At 43.9% G+C, this 15460-nt stretch overlaps 1 protein-coding gene across 1 annotated transcript in view; it reads left to right on the plus strand.

The window, feature by feature from the left end:
* Positions 1–8803: 8803 nt before the first annotated feature.
* The window catches only part of LOC143956083 (uncharacterized), a 65361-nt gene continuing 58704 nt past the window's right edge, over positions 8804–15460 (plus strand). Inside the window, 3 exon segments of the mRNA XM_077466206.1 lie at positions 8804–8899; positions 10924–11058; positions 11175–11272. Coding sequence (XP_077322332.1) covers positions 11025–11058; positions 11175–11272 — 132 coding nt within the window. The 5' untranslated portion in view covers positions 8804–8899; positions 10924–11024.

Genomic DNA, 15460 nt, shown 5'->3' on the forward strand with positions numbered 1-15460 from the left:
CCTAACCAATAGGTATCACAAGTCACCTCTGTGACAGACTCACCCAGGACAGAGGCTTTTGGAGGCGACTCAATGCTAGCCTCTTGCTTACCGACTATGGGCCCTGGCATTTGAAGGAGCTACAAGAATTTTAGGAAGATGTTCTGTTATGTAAAACAAAGGGACATTATTAAGGAGGCCATGATGGTCCCTGCCACCTTGGGACTCAGTAGACAGATGTATGTGAAAGGAACACTGATTAATGTGAGAGCCCTGGGTTTCCTGTTGTCTACTAGTCTGAAGGGTCTGTAGCAGTACCCCCATAGGGGCTGCTGAAAGTTGTGGTCCACCTTTCTTCCTGCCCAGCCCTGCATTCACCCCCCAATCACCTCGGAGACAATAAACAATTCCTATGTTTGTTTTTTTTTGTGTTTTTATTGAGGGATTTGAACTTGGGGATGGGAATATATGGGATGCACAGTAGAATTTTGGGACAGAACTATGTACACTCTTTGTACATGAAACATCTCCAGTCTCCTCCAGCACAACACTTGCAGACTATCACTCTCTCTCTCCTGCACAACACTTCACTTCCAGGTATAGCTAGCATATGGTTAGACCCAACTCTGACTCAGTCAGGCCTGTAGAAAAAAAATAGGATGGTGCTAGCTGTCCTATGGTGGACTACTACTCCCAGCAAGTCCTCTTCAGGCCCTGCCAGCCCTCCTGACCGCAGCTGCCCGACTCTACTGCCCGTGACATCACAGTCCTTACTGCTGGCTCTGCACATATCCCAGACTGCACTCTTCCAGTCATTTAAGGTGTTCCCCCAGTCCTCCCATCTGTGCCTGTCACTCACCGACCTGCCTGGCTCACACAACGGTGGTTCCCTCCTGAAGACTTGCCTGCTGTCCTCTTTGACTCCTCTCTGTGCCTCCTGCCCAGATCCTTCATGCGTTCTTGAAGAGATCCATCCTGCACCCGAGTCCCAGGCCCAAGGTCACCCCCTCCCCCCCCAGACTGGGTGGTGCCCTCAAAGGCCCCTCGACAGCCTAGTACTCCATCCTCAATTTTTCCACCCAACAACAACTCCCTAGCTGGTAGGGTGACCACATTTCCAAACTGCCATTCAGGGACACCCCCCTTCCCAAAAATCAGCTTGTGCTGTAATGAATCACAACACAGACTGGGAGGTGAGTGCTACACAGAAGCACTGATTATGCCCCCCAAAAAGGCCACCGCATGGGGCATTGCGCCTCTGCAGACATTCCCAGAACAAGTACTGTCAGAGAGTAAAACGGTGATGTGGCGACCTTTTTTTGGGGGGCGTCAGTTCGGCCCGGGGGAAGTGACTGTGTCTGTTTCATTCCGGGACACTGTATTGTCCTGGAATGAAGGTGCCCGGGATAGACCTGCAAAATGCGGGACTATCCTGGGCAATCTGGGAAACGTGGTCACCTTACCAGCTGGGCTGACCCTGGGTATATCAAGGAGGCCTGCCCCCTGCCAATTCTAGTTGGGGAATGGCCAGGGCTCCCTGAGACACCCTAGACAGCTCCACCTCTCTTCCCCTCCTGCCTTCTAGAATCCTCTAGAAGCTAGAGGGAGGTAACCAAGAAGTGATGCTATCTGTGAGTCCCCAGCCTACTCTGAGCCACTCCCAGCCCCACACAGATCAAAACAAACAGGCCTAGCTTCTGGCTAGGCCTGCCTAAATTTACCTGCACTCACTAAAAAAAATCTGCCTTTTAGCACCTACCTAGGTAGAGGGTGCTACAGGTCTTTCACCCGTTGTTAATTGTTCTAATTAACACACCTTTGTCTCCTAGAAAACTATTGGGGGATGTGTTTATACTTTTAATAATGTGTATTGTAAGTTGTGAACTCAATGCCAGACAGTCTGTTGCTGGGGTTCTCCTGCTTTTAGTTTACTTTGCTTCACACCTTGTTGCGGGGCATTCTGTTCTCCTGGGCTGGTTTATATCATTTTCAGCTAGTAGTTGCTAGAGGAGGGTGAGTAACCATGAGTCAGCCCTACCTCATTATCTAACCCATTGTGTGATGTTTTGGGTAAATATTTGGGTTACTGTGTATGTGGGGGACTGACTTTTCAAATGTATAAAAAGCTTGTATCCTTGTCCAATAAAACAGTTAATGTTCCAGTTTGTAACTGAGCTAGTCTCGCCTTGTTCTTGGTTACAATATGTGCCTGTAATATTTGATATCTGAAGGTCCAGACTGGAGGAAGCGGTGTATTGACAGAAGCACAAAGTGCGACAGGGTTTCTGTGACAACCTCTTTTCAAGGTCAAAACATGCCGTACCCTACTGCTGCTGGGTCAAGCTATGGCCCAGCTTATGCTTTACCTCCTCAAAATTGACCATCATACACATGCTCAGGGAGGGGCATTTGAACCGCCTATACAACAAGCCAACATCCTCCTCCTCCCCCTCGAGAAGAATCCCAACAATAAGGTTTTCACAATTCTGATGCTCCTCCATCGTATCATGTGAATCTGCTGTGAATCATATGCCTAAATATGTTTCGAAGTTTACTTGTTTTTGCATAACTACATGTTCTTTACATTTTTTGGGGTCTGCACTGGAATCTGCCCACATGGGAGTTCCCACCCAATGCGATCAGATTTCTGTCAGATTGTCAGTCCTATGCTAACCCTAATTCCTAACCCTAGTCCTATGTTAACCCTAACCTTGGTCCTATGTTAACACTAGCCCTATGCTGACCCTAATTCCTAACCCTAGTCCTATGTTAACCCTAACCTTGGTCCTATGCTAACACTAGCCCTATGCTGACCCTAATTCCTAACCCTAGTCTTATGTTAATCCTAACCCTATGCTAACCCTAACCCTAGTCCTATGCTAACCCTATGCTAACACTAGCCCTATGCTAACCCTAATTCCCAACCCTAGTCCTATGCTAACCCTAACCCAATGCTAACCCTAACCCTAGTCCTATGCTATCCCTAACCTTACTTCTATGCTATCTCTAACACTAGTCGTATGCTTACCCTAATTCCTAACCCTATGCTAACCCTAACCCTAATTCCTAACCCTAGTGCTATGCTAACACTAGTCCTATGCTAACCTTAATTTCTAACCTTGGTCCTATGTTAACACTAGCCCTATGCTGACCCTAATTCCTAACCCTAGTCCTATGTTAACCCTAACCTTGGTCCTATGCTAACACTAGCCCTATGCTGACCCTAATTCCTAACCCTAGTCCTATGTTAATCCTAACCCTATGCTAACCCTAACCCTAGTCCTATGCTAACCCTATGCTAACACTAGCCCTATGCTAACCCTAATTCCCAACCCTAGTCCTATGCTAACCCTAACCCAATGCTAACCCCAGTCCTATGCAATCCCTAACCTTACTCCTATGCTATCTCTAACACTAGTCGTATGCTTACCCTAATTCCTAACCCTAATTCCTAACCCTAGTGCTATGCTAACACTAGTCCTATGCTAACCTTAATTTCTAACCTATTCCTATGCTAACCCTAACCCAACACTAACCCTAACCCTAACCTTAGTCCCTTGCTAACTCTAACCCTAGTCCTATGCTAACCCTAATTTCTAACCCAATGTTAACCCTCGACTTAATAAGTGTATCACCACAGAGTGGTACTGTGGATACTGCTAAAATATTTAGTGCCACTGCCTATAATTTGTTGCATAAATTGGGAAAAGGAAAAGAAGGGGCTTTACTAGGACTTTATAGGCACGACCATATCAGTATACTGATAAACTGAGAGTCGTAACAAATAAGTACAGGGGAGACTTTGACATTGGTGCAAACTTGAATTTGCACAGATATAAATGTTACTCGTTGGAAGTCATGGAGTACAACTTGTCATGCAACTTTTCCAGGTGCACATCTCAAGTTGTGATATTAGAGCACGAATTGTCCTCTTGAGGAGTGCGCTTGCAAGATAGGATGAACCAAAAAAATCGACGTCCCTGCTTCTGTTTGTGCTCCTATATTGGGAACATATTCTCCAACATCAGCTCAGCAAACTCCATCTTCTCTCTTCCCTCCACAAAATTCCAGGAAGTGATGTGGAGTGGTGGGGAGTTGTTAGCTAACGACAACGCTTTAAAAACAGCTGGGTCCGCTAATAGCGCAAGAGTCACAAAAGCCATAAGTGTTTTTGAGCCATTTTTTTTTAATGCCTCAGTGTGAAAGGGAACTTCAAAACCGTTTAACCACTTGCTTACCGGGCACTCTCACCCCCTTCCTGCCCAGGCCAATTTCCAGCTTTCAGCGCTGTCACAATTTGAACGTCAATTACGCGGTCATACAACACTGTACCCATATGACTTTCTTTATCATTTTTTTTTCCCCACAAATAGAGATTTCTTTTGGTGGTATTTAATCCCTGATAGGTTTCTAAATATTTAATTGCTAAAACAAATGAAAAAAGACTGAAATTTTTGAAAAAAAAAACAGTTTTATAGTTTGTTATAAAATTTTGAATACGGGTAATTTTTCTCCTTTGTTAATGTGCACTGATGAGGCTGCACTGATGGGCACTGAGAGGTGGCACTGAAGGGAACTGGTAGGTGACACTGATAGGCAGCGCTGATATGTGGCACTGATGATGAGGCATTGATAGGCGCTGGTTGGCAGCACTGATGGGCACTGGTTGGCAGCACTGATGGGCACTGATAGGTGGCACTAGTGGGCACTGAGAGGTGGCACTGAAGGGCACTGGTAGGTGACACTGATAGGCAGGGCTGATAGGTGACACTGATGATGAGGCATTGATGGGTACTGGTTGGCAGTACTGATGGGCACTGATAGCTGGCACTGGTGGGCACTGAGAAGTGGCACTGAAGGACACTGGTAGGTGACACTAATAGGCAGCCGTGATAGATGGCACTGATGATGAGGCATTGATGGGTACTGGTTGGCAGCACTGGGCACTGAGAGGCGGCACTGAAGGGCACTGGTAGGTGATAATGATAGGCAGCGCTAATACGTGGCACTGATGATGAGGCATTGATGGGAACTGATTGGCAGCACTGATAGGTGGCACTGAAGGGCACTGGTATCTGACACTGATAGGCAGCGCTGATAGGTGGCACTGATGATGAGGCATTGATGGGCACTGGTTGGCTGCACTGATAGGTGGCACTGGTGGGCACTGAAGTGTGGCACTGAAGACCACTGATGGGTGGCACTGATGGGCACTGGTTGGCGACAATGATAGGTGGCACTGGTGGGCATAGAGAGGTGGCCCTGATAGGCACTGGTAAGCGGCACTTATATGCACCTGTAGGTGGCACTGGAGAGCACTGCATAGCAGAAGTGCCTCTACCTGTTCAAGACCGATGTTCCTCTCTCAGAAGCCAGTGACCGCCTTTTTGTCCCAATTGCCGATCTTCTGTTTACACATGCTAAGGGGCTAGAATCGGAGTTTCATTGACTCACTGATCACAGAGGCCGCCCCGTAGGGGGCATGTGGGCAGCTCATGCACGGGAAGACATCTACTGACGCCATCCTAGAGATTTAAGGCGGGTGGGAGGTGGTTAAAAACAGCAGAGAATCCGGAGACCTTCCGAGCCTCACATAAAACAAGACTAGGTCAGGGACGTGTTATGAAATTGGTAGACCTGTGAGCAAGATTTGCCCCATTGCTTGATAAAAGAATAATTCCCAGATCTGTCTGCTCCCCCCCCCCCCCCTCAAGAAAAATAACACTTAAAAAGAAAAGTAATTGCTGAAACATGATCTGTGTTTACTATGCTTCAGCTTGTGAAAGAATAGTTAGCTTCTTTACAGAGACTTCTTTTCATTCGGCTGCAGAAAATGGGAATGAGGACTCTATGTCCTCAGTCCCTTTCTCTATCTCAAAAAAAAGAGATCCGTGATGTTTCCCCATCATAGTAAATTTGTCCCCTAGTATAATCCCTCCAAGGTCAATCTGTCCCCTAGTGCATCCCCCCAGGTCCGTTTGTCCCCCAGAATATTATTTACCCTTTCTACCCGGGTCAAATTGTCTCCTAGTATAATCACCCCAAGGCAGTCTATCCCCCAGTTTATTCCATTGACTGACAGTTTTCTCAAACATGTTATAAACTAATCATTATGTGCAGTTCTTTGGTGATGTCAGAAGTCGAACCCAAGTAGATCATATGAACTGTATATCTTTTTTCTTCAGTAGGTTGTCGTGTTTTCAGGAAATGAGGTGAAGGGAGGTCCATCACTATTCTTCAATATAACAATGTCCTCATGTACATCTAGTGTTACCTAAAATGGTTTGGGTGTATCATCTGATCTGGTTTATATTCCTTGTTTGATGTTATGATTGTACCCAATTCAATGGCAGAGCTCTGGGAAAGTGTTGAATGAGAGACGTGACTTCTCAATGCACGGCGTATGAAAACAAACATAACGTATATTGAAAATCTTTTTCACAAGATGGACAGTATTTTTGGAGTTTAAATAAATCAGATAAATGTCCTATTCTATCTCAACATTTTACTGCAGAAGATAATGACATTGCACAATTTTCTCCATAAGTAACATTTTATCGCATTGCAACATCAATCGATCCTTCTAATCCGGGGAAACATTCTGATAAATCCCATACTATGACTTCAGATGTCCATCTAAGATCAATGAAGCCTTTGAATCCTGAAGAACCTTCTTATAAATCCCATACTATGACTCAACATGTCCATCTAAGGTCAATAGATTCTTTCGAATACTGAGGAACCTTCTGATAAATCCCATACTATGACTCTACATGACCATCTAAGATCAATGGATCCTTTTAATGCTGAGGAATCTTCTGATAAATTCCATATGGTGTAACCATTTTAATGGTCCATCTCCATTCCTCAATATAATGTCATGTTCCCAACAAATGAGGAGGAGATACTGTACACCATATGAAAGGTCCATCTCCATTCCTCAATATAACGTCATGTTCCCAACAAATGAGGAGGAGATACTGTACACCATATGAAAGGTCCATCTCCATTCCTCAATATAATGTCATGTTCCCAACAAATGAGGAGGAGATACTGTACACCATATGAAAGGTCCATCTCCATTCCTCAATATAATGTCATGTTCCCAACAAATGAGGAGAAGATACTGTACACCATATGAAAGGTCCATCTCCATTCCTCAATATAACGTCATGTTCCCAACAAATGAGGAGGAGATACTGTACACCATATGAAAGGTCCATCTCCCTTCCTCAATATAATGTCATGTTCCCAACAAATGAGGAGGAGATACTGTACACCATATGAAAGGTCCATCTCCATTCCTCAATATAATGTCATGTTCCCAACAAATGAGGAGGAGATACTGTACATCATATGAAAGGACCATCTCCATTCCTCAATATAACGTCATGTTCCCAACAAATGAGGAGGAGATACTGTACACCATATGAAAGGTCCATCTCCATTCCTCAATATGACGTCATGTTCCCAACATATGAGGAGGAGATACTGTACACCATATGAAAGGTCCATCTCCATTCCTCAATATAATGTCATGTTCCCAACAAATGAGGAGAAGATACTGTACACCATATGAATGTTTCATCTCCATTCCTCAATATAATGTCACATTCCAACAAATGAGGAGGAGATACTGTACACCATATGAAAGGTCCATCTCCATTCCCCAATATAATGTCATGTTCCCAACAAATGAGGAGGAGATACTGTACACCATATGAAAGGTCCATCTCCATTCCCCAATATAACGTCATGTTCCCAACAAATGAGGAGGAGATACTGTACACCATATGAAAGGTCCATCTCCATTCCTCAATATAACGTCATGTTCCCAACAAATGCAGAGGAGATACTGTACATCATATGAAAGGTCCATCTCCATTCCTCAATATAACGTCATGTTCCCAACAAATGAGGAGGAGATACTGTACACCATATGAATGTTTCATCTCCATTCCTCAATATAACGTCATGTTCCCAACAAATGAGGAGGAGATACTGTACACCATATGAAAGGTCCATCTCCATTCCTCAATATAATGTGATGTTCCCAACAAATGAGGAGGAGATACTGTACACCATATGAAAGGTCCATCTCCATTCCTCAATATAATGTGATGTTCCCAACAAATGAGGAGGAGATACTGTACACCATATGAAAGGTCCATCTCCATTCCTCAATATAACGTCATGTTCCCAACAAATGAGGAGGAGATACTGTACACCATATGAAAGGTTGAATATGAAAATATAGATTGATAAACAGTCATGCAACATAGCAAATTGCAACTACTTACATTGTATTCTAGAGGACCTCTGCTTTCAGAAAACATATTCTTCAACATTTTAGATGTTATTTCTATTACTGATAAATTTAAATATCCCGACTTAAATGCAGATTTTAAAATGTGTGAGCAAAAAAATGCTCTAGAGCCAAAATACATCAGTGTCCTAAAGAGAGATAAAATATTTATTATCCATACAATTTTAACAGAAGTATAATGTGCGTGTGTCATAATGTACAACATATGAGAAAAAAACGGAAGAATTTACTTAAACTGCGGTACTACTTTTGACATTTTATGCTACATTGTACTTTGAAAACTTTTAATAAAACCTTCCTACTGTAAAAAAAAAAAAAAAAAAAAAAAAAAAAAACTATATACAACTGAAGAATGAGCTACAGGGCAGAGGGCCAAATACTAAAACATAATGTAGGATGCCGTTTTTAAAACCACCACAAGATGGCGATATCATTTACTGCGCATGGAACGCTCAGACAGGAAGTGATGTAAAATAGGGACAGGAAATGAGGTAAGACAAAGAAAAGACGTTATAAAAGGTAAAGACAGGAAGTTCTGAGAGAGAGAGAGAAGAACGGGGTAGAGAGGAGACATCACTGGATTACACCAAGGAGGTAGTCATTGTGATGTCTTTAATTTCCAGTAGACACGCTATAGATACATCCTAAATGTAGAACCATTTATCCAACTGTCCATCCAGAACCTCTGGTTTATAGACCGGATACATCCTAAATATAGAACCATTAATCCAACTGTCCATCCAGAGCCTCTGGTTTATAGACCGGATACATCCTAAATATAGAACCATTTATCCAACTGTCTATCCAGAGCCTCTGGTTTATAGACCGGATACATCCTAAATATAGAACCATTTATCCAACTGTCCATCCAGAGCCTCTGGTTTATAGACCGGATACATCCTAAATATAGAACCATTTATCCAACTGTCCACCCAGAGCCTCTGGTTTATAGACCAGATACATCCTAAATATAGAACCATTTATCCAACTGTCCATCCAGAGCCTCTGATTTATAGACCGGATACATCCTAAATATAGAACCATTTATCCAACTGTCTATCCAGAGCCTCTGGTTTATAGACCGGATACATCCCAAATATAGAACCATTCATCCAACTGTCCATCTAGAGCCTCTGATTTATAGACCGGATACATCCTAAATATAGAACCATTTATCCAACTGTCCATCCAGAGCCTCTGGTTTATAGACCGGATACATCCTAAATATAGAACCATTTATCCAACTGTCCATCCAGAGCCTCTGGTTTATAGACCGGATACATCCTAAATATAGAACCATTTATCCAACTGTCCATCCAGAGCCTCTGATTTATAGACCGGATACATCCTAAATATAGAACCATTTATCCAACTGTCCATCCAGAGCCTCTGGTTTATAGACCGGATACATCCTAAATATAGAACCATTTATCCAACTGTCCATCCAGAGCCTCTGATTTATAGACCGGATACATCCTAAATATAGAACCATTCATCCAACTGTCCATCTAGAGCCTCTGATTTATAGACCGGATACATCCTAAATATAGAACCATTTATCCAACTGTCCATCCAGAGCCTCTGGTTTATAGACCAGATACATCCTAAATATAGAACCATTTATCCAACTGTCCATCCAGAGCCTCTGGTTTATAGACCGGATACATCCTAAATATAGAGCCATTTATCCAACTGTCCATCCAGAGCCTCTGGTTTATAGACCGGATACATCCTAAATATAGAACCATTTATCCAACTGTCCATCCAGAGCCTCTGATTTATAGACCGGATACATCCTAAATATAGAACCATTTATCCAACTGTTCATCCAGAGCCTCTGGTTTATAGACCGGATACATCCTAAATATAGAACCATTTATCCAACTGTTCATCCAGAGCCTCTGGTTTATAGACCGGATACATCCTAAATATAGAACCATTTATCCAACTGTCCATCCAGAGCCTCTGGTTTATAGACTGGATACATCCTAAATATAGAACCATTTATCCAACTGTCCATCCAGAGCCTCTGGTTTATAGACCGGATACATCCTAAATATAGAACCATTTATCCAACTGTTCATCCAGAGCCTCTGGTTTATAGACCGGATACATCCTAAATATAGAACCATTTATCCAACTGTTCATCCAGAGCCTCTGGTTTATAGACCGGATACATCCTAAATATAGGACCATTTTTCCAATCACATGACCACATAGGTAAAGACCACCGTCAGGTGAATGATGGGACATAACTGAAATTCTAGATGAATGCTCTGCACACTGCTATATCCATCTTACATGTTTCAATATTTTGGAAATTCTTGCAATACGTGTTCAAACTGACCAACTGCATCAAAGTAATACTCCTCTGGCCAGTCCCAACTCTACTCAAAATGCAAATACAAATCTACTTGCAGCCTATTTTAATGGACATATAGTGCTAATATGGGGCAGAGGGCTAGAGCTGGAGGGTATTAAACCTGATCATAGGAGGTGAAGAGGATTCCAGGAGGTCACATGACATCACTCTTATCTCTATTAACAAAACATAGATTTTACTCGAGAGGTGAGGAGGATTCTGGGAATGTACTTAGTGATAATTTAATTCTGCACAGGATAAATGAAGTGGTGAAGAGGAAATTTGAGCAGTTGAAAACCAAACTGCCAATCCAATGGTCCATCTGTAGAAGGACACAAGGATCTCTACAAGGACGTCATGATGGACAATCAGCCGCCCCTCACATCACCGGGTAAGAGGAGACTTTATTGTAAAGGAGAGAGCAGTACGGAGGCTCCACCTAGATCCCCCATCATCTGATAAACACATAGAAACAATGTATTCAGTCAGTGTGTGTGTTTCCTACAGATGGATCCAGTAATGGGAACCCACCAGAGAGATGTCCCCGTCCTCTGTATTCCCGGGATTCCACACAGGAAGGTCACACCATCCCCCACCATCATCAGGTAGATGAGGAACAATCACTGATAGTATCATTAGGATCTGTACATTATCTGCATTGTTACCATTGATGTCATTTTTATTATATATTCAGAGTGGAGACCTGAGAGATTCTAAAGTTGAGGTTAAAGAAGAGATAAAAGAGGAGGATGATGAGGATGGGGTGATGGAGGAGATTCCAAAAGGACACAAAGATCTGTACCAGGACACCATGGTGAAGTCATCCAGCTACAGAAACCCACCAGAGAGATGTCCCCGTCCTCTGTATTCCCGGGATTCCACACAGGAAGATCACACCATCCCCCACCATCATCAGGTAGGTGGAGTTAGAGTATATATGGCCTAAAAAATGATTCCAAATTGCATGAGATAATCATCTCTGAGGTCTCTGGTTTTGAGGATGGGTTTGAGTTTTGTTTCTGGTTTTGAGGATGTTTCTTTTTTTATAATCTTGTGGTTTTTAGGGGGAAGAACTGATTGCTATAAAAGCCGAGGTGAAGAAGGAAGAAGAAGAGACGTGTGTGACGGGTGATCCGCAATGTATGAAGGAGGACGTGTTTATGGTGACAATAAAAGAGGAGGAATCTTCTCCAGATATCAGTTCAAGTGAGTAATGAGCTAAAACTTCAATAAAAATCTTGAATGGAAAAAAAAAACTTCACATGTTACTTCTACAAGTTGAAGGCTTCTAAATCGTTTTATAACAATAGAGAACCAGGAGACCTTCAGAGCCTCAGATAAAATGAGGCTAGATCGGGGGGGCATTTTATTTAATCAGTGGACCTGAGTGCAAGCTCATAAGTTGGGCCCCATTGCTTGAGTGAAAAAAAAATGTGGGGTGCTTAGTGCGCCACAGTGAAGAGTGGGCATGGTTTTCATTGTGACAGGGGCATTGCTAGGATTGTAAAAGACATGGAGCACCTTTGGGCACATCAAGAAGACGAAGAATTCCCAGGTCAGTCTGTCCCCCAGTATAAACCTTCCCTTCCCCCCAGGTCAGTCTGTCCCCCAGTATAAACCTTCCCTTCCCCCCAGGTCAGTCTGTTCCCCAGTATAAACCTTCCCTTCCCCCTAGGTCAGTCTGTTCCCAAATATATACCCCCCTGGTCAATCTGTTCCCAAATACCAAAGATATTTCCCCAGGTCAGTCTCTCCATCAGTATAACCTCCCCCCCACAAGTCAGTCTGTCCCCCAGTGAATCACCCCCCTCCAGGGCAGTCTATCCCCCAGTATAATCTTTCCCTCTCTCCCCATGTCAATCTGTCTTTCAGTATAATACCCCCCCCCAAGTCAATCTGTCCCCCAATATTATCCTTCCCCTCCCCCAGGTTATTCTGTCCCCCAGTATAATCTCTGTAGGTCACTCTGTTCTTCAGTACAATTCTTCCCCCCAAGGTCAAACCTGTCCCCCAGTATAATTCCCCCTGCCAAAGTCAGTCTGTCTGTCCCCCAGGTCATCACCCCCAGGGCAGTCTATCCCCCAGTATAATCCTTTCCTCTCCCCCCAGGTCACTCTGTCCCCCAGTATAATCGCTACCAGGGCAGTCTAACCCCCAGTATAATCCTTCCCCCTCCCCCAGGTTAATATGTCCCACATCTCTCTAGGTCACTGTTCTTTAGTACAATTCCCCCCTCCCCCAAGTCAGTCTGTCCCCCAGTATATCACCCCCAGGGCAGTCTGTCCCCCAGTATAAACCTTCCCTTCGCCCCAGGTCAGTCTGTTCCCAAATATATACCCCAAGGTCAATCTGTTCCCAAATTCCAAAGATATTCCCCCAGGTCAGTCTGTCCCTCAGTATAACCCCCCCCCCCCACAAGTCAGTCTGTCCCCCAGTGAATCACCCCCCACCCAGGGCAGTCTATCCCCCAGTATAATCTTTCCCTCTCTCCCCATGTCAATCTGTCTTTCAGTATAATACCCCCCCCCCCAAGTCAATCTGTCCCCCAGTATTATCCTTCCCCTCCCCCAGGTTATTCTGTCCCCCAGTATAATCTCAGTAGGTCACTCTGTTCTTCAGTACAATTCTTCCCTGCCAAGGTCAAATCTGTCCCCCAGTATAATTCCCCCTGCCAAAGTCAGTCTGTCTGTCCCCCAGGATATCACCCCCAGGGCAGTCTATCCTCCAGTATAATCCTTTCCTCTCCCCCCAGGTCACTCTGTCCTCCAGTATAATTGCTACCAGGGCAGTCTAACCCCAAGTATAATCCTTCCCCCTCCCCCAGGTTAATCTGTCCCACATCTCTCTAGGTCACTGTTCTTTAGTACAATTCCCCCCCCCCCCCAAGTCAGTCTGTCCCCCAGTATATCACCCCCGGGGCAGTCTGTCCCCCTTTTCTCTCCCCCCAGGTCAGTCTGTTCCCAAATATATTCCCCCATGTCAATCTGTCTTTCAGTATAATACCAAGTCAATCTTTCCCCCCGTATTATTCTTACCCCTCCCCCATGTTATTCTGTCCCCCAGTATAATCTCTCTAGGTCACTCTATTCTTCAGTACAATTCTCCCCCCCAAGGTCAAACCTGTCCCCAGTATAATCCCCCCCCCCAAAGTAAGTCTATCCCCCAGGATCTTCCCCCCTAGGTCATTCTTTCCCCCAATAGAATCCCCCCCAGGTCAATCTGTTCCCCAGCATAATCTCTCTAGGTCAGTCGGTTCCCTACTTCAATCCCCCCTGCCCCATATCAATCTGTCCCCCACTATTTTCCCACTAGGTCATTCTGTCCCCCAATTTAATCTCCACCAGGTCAGTCTGTCCCCCAGTACAATTCTCCCCCCATAGGTTATTCTGTCCACTAGTGTAATCCAACCACCCCAGGGCAGTCTATTCCCCAATATAGTCCTTTCCTCTTCCCCAAAAGCCAATGTGTGCCCCAGTATAATCGCTCCATGTCATTCTGTCCTCCAGTAAAATCTCCCCCAGGTCAGCCTGTCCCCCACTACATCCACTACAGAGCAGTCTATTCCTCAGTTTAGTCTATCCCTCTCCCCGGCAGGTCCATCTGTCCCCCAGTATAACCCTCCTTATGTCATTCTGTCCTCCAGTATAATCTACCCCGGGTCAGTCTGTCCACTGCATCCCAATTGACACCAAAGGGACTGCCTGCAAGGGGAGGGATACATGGGATGCCTTTGCATCCCGGTGTGGGTAAATATGGGTCTCCTGCAGGAGTATGCTGTACTATGCCCTGTGTTAACCAGGCCTCACTAAGGTTCTTTTTCATTTGTTTTATTTTTATTTTCTTTCACAGTGTTATTTTTATATATATATATATTTTACTGTTTACTGTTTTTGGGGGTGGGGGGTTTGGTGAAGCAGCAGGGATTTAAAAAGACCCCCCCCCCCATCTCTTTTTTTGAGACAAGGAAAGGGACTGAGGACATAGAGTACTCATTCCCTTTTTCTGCAGCCTCAGCTGCACTGTAGATGAATGAATAGGAAGTCTCTGTACAGAGGCTTCCTATTCAGTCACAAGCTTAAGCATATTAAACACAGTTTACAATGCTTGACTGATGGATTTTATTTTATTTTTACATGTTCTTTTTACTCTTGTAGCATGTCTTTTAGGCTTTGGATCTCCTATAGCGTGTTCACTGTCTCTGACCTTCTATTGTAGTATGTCCATTGTCTGACAGTTTTCTGGAACGTGAAATACATTAAATATTATGGTGATGTCAGAAGTCGAACTTGAGATCCCGTCCCCCTCCCTCGCCGCTGTAGATCATATGAACTGTATATCTTGTTTCTTCGGTAGGTTGACATGCTTTCAGGAAATGAGGTGAAGGAAGGTCCATCACGATTTTTCATTATAACAATGTCCTCAATGAACAACTACTGTGACCTAGTGTGGCTTAGGTGGATCACCTGATCTGGTTTATAGTCGTTGTTTTCTGTTATGATTGTACCCGATTCAATGGCAGAGCTCTGGGAAAGTGTTGAACGATTGACATGACTGCTAAATACAAGGTGTATAAAAAAACAAAAAAACAAACATAATGTATTTAAAATTTGTTTTTCAGCAGGTGGACGGTATTTTTGCAAGCTAAATACATCGGAGAGACGTCGTCCTGTTATATCTCCACATTGTACTGCAAAAGATAATGACATTGCACATTGTTCTCCACATGGAACATTTTACTGGATGGCAACATCAATGGATCCTTCTAATCCTGAGGAACCTTCTGATAAATCCCA

The sequence above is a fragment of the Lithobates pipiens genome, unplaced genomic scaffold (genome assembly GCF_037356315.1).
Source record: "Lithobates pipiens isolate NorthernLeopardFrog02 unplaced genomic scaffold, aLitPip1_a1.2 Scaffold_35, whole genome shotgun sequence".
NCBI classification, from domain to species: Eukaryota; Metazoa; Chordata; class Amphibia; order Anura; family Ranidae; genus Lithobates; species Lithobates pipiens.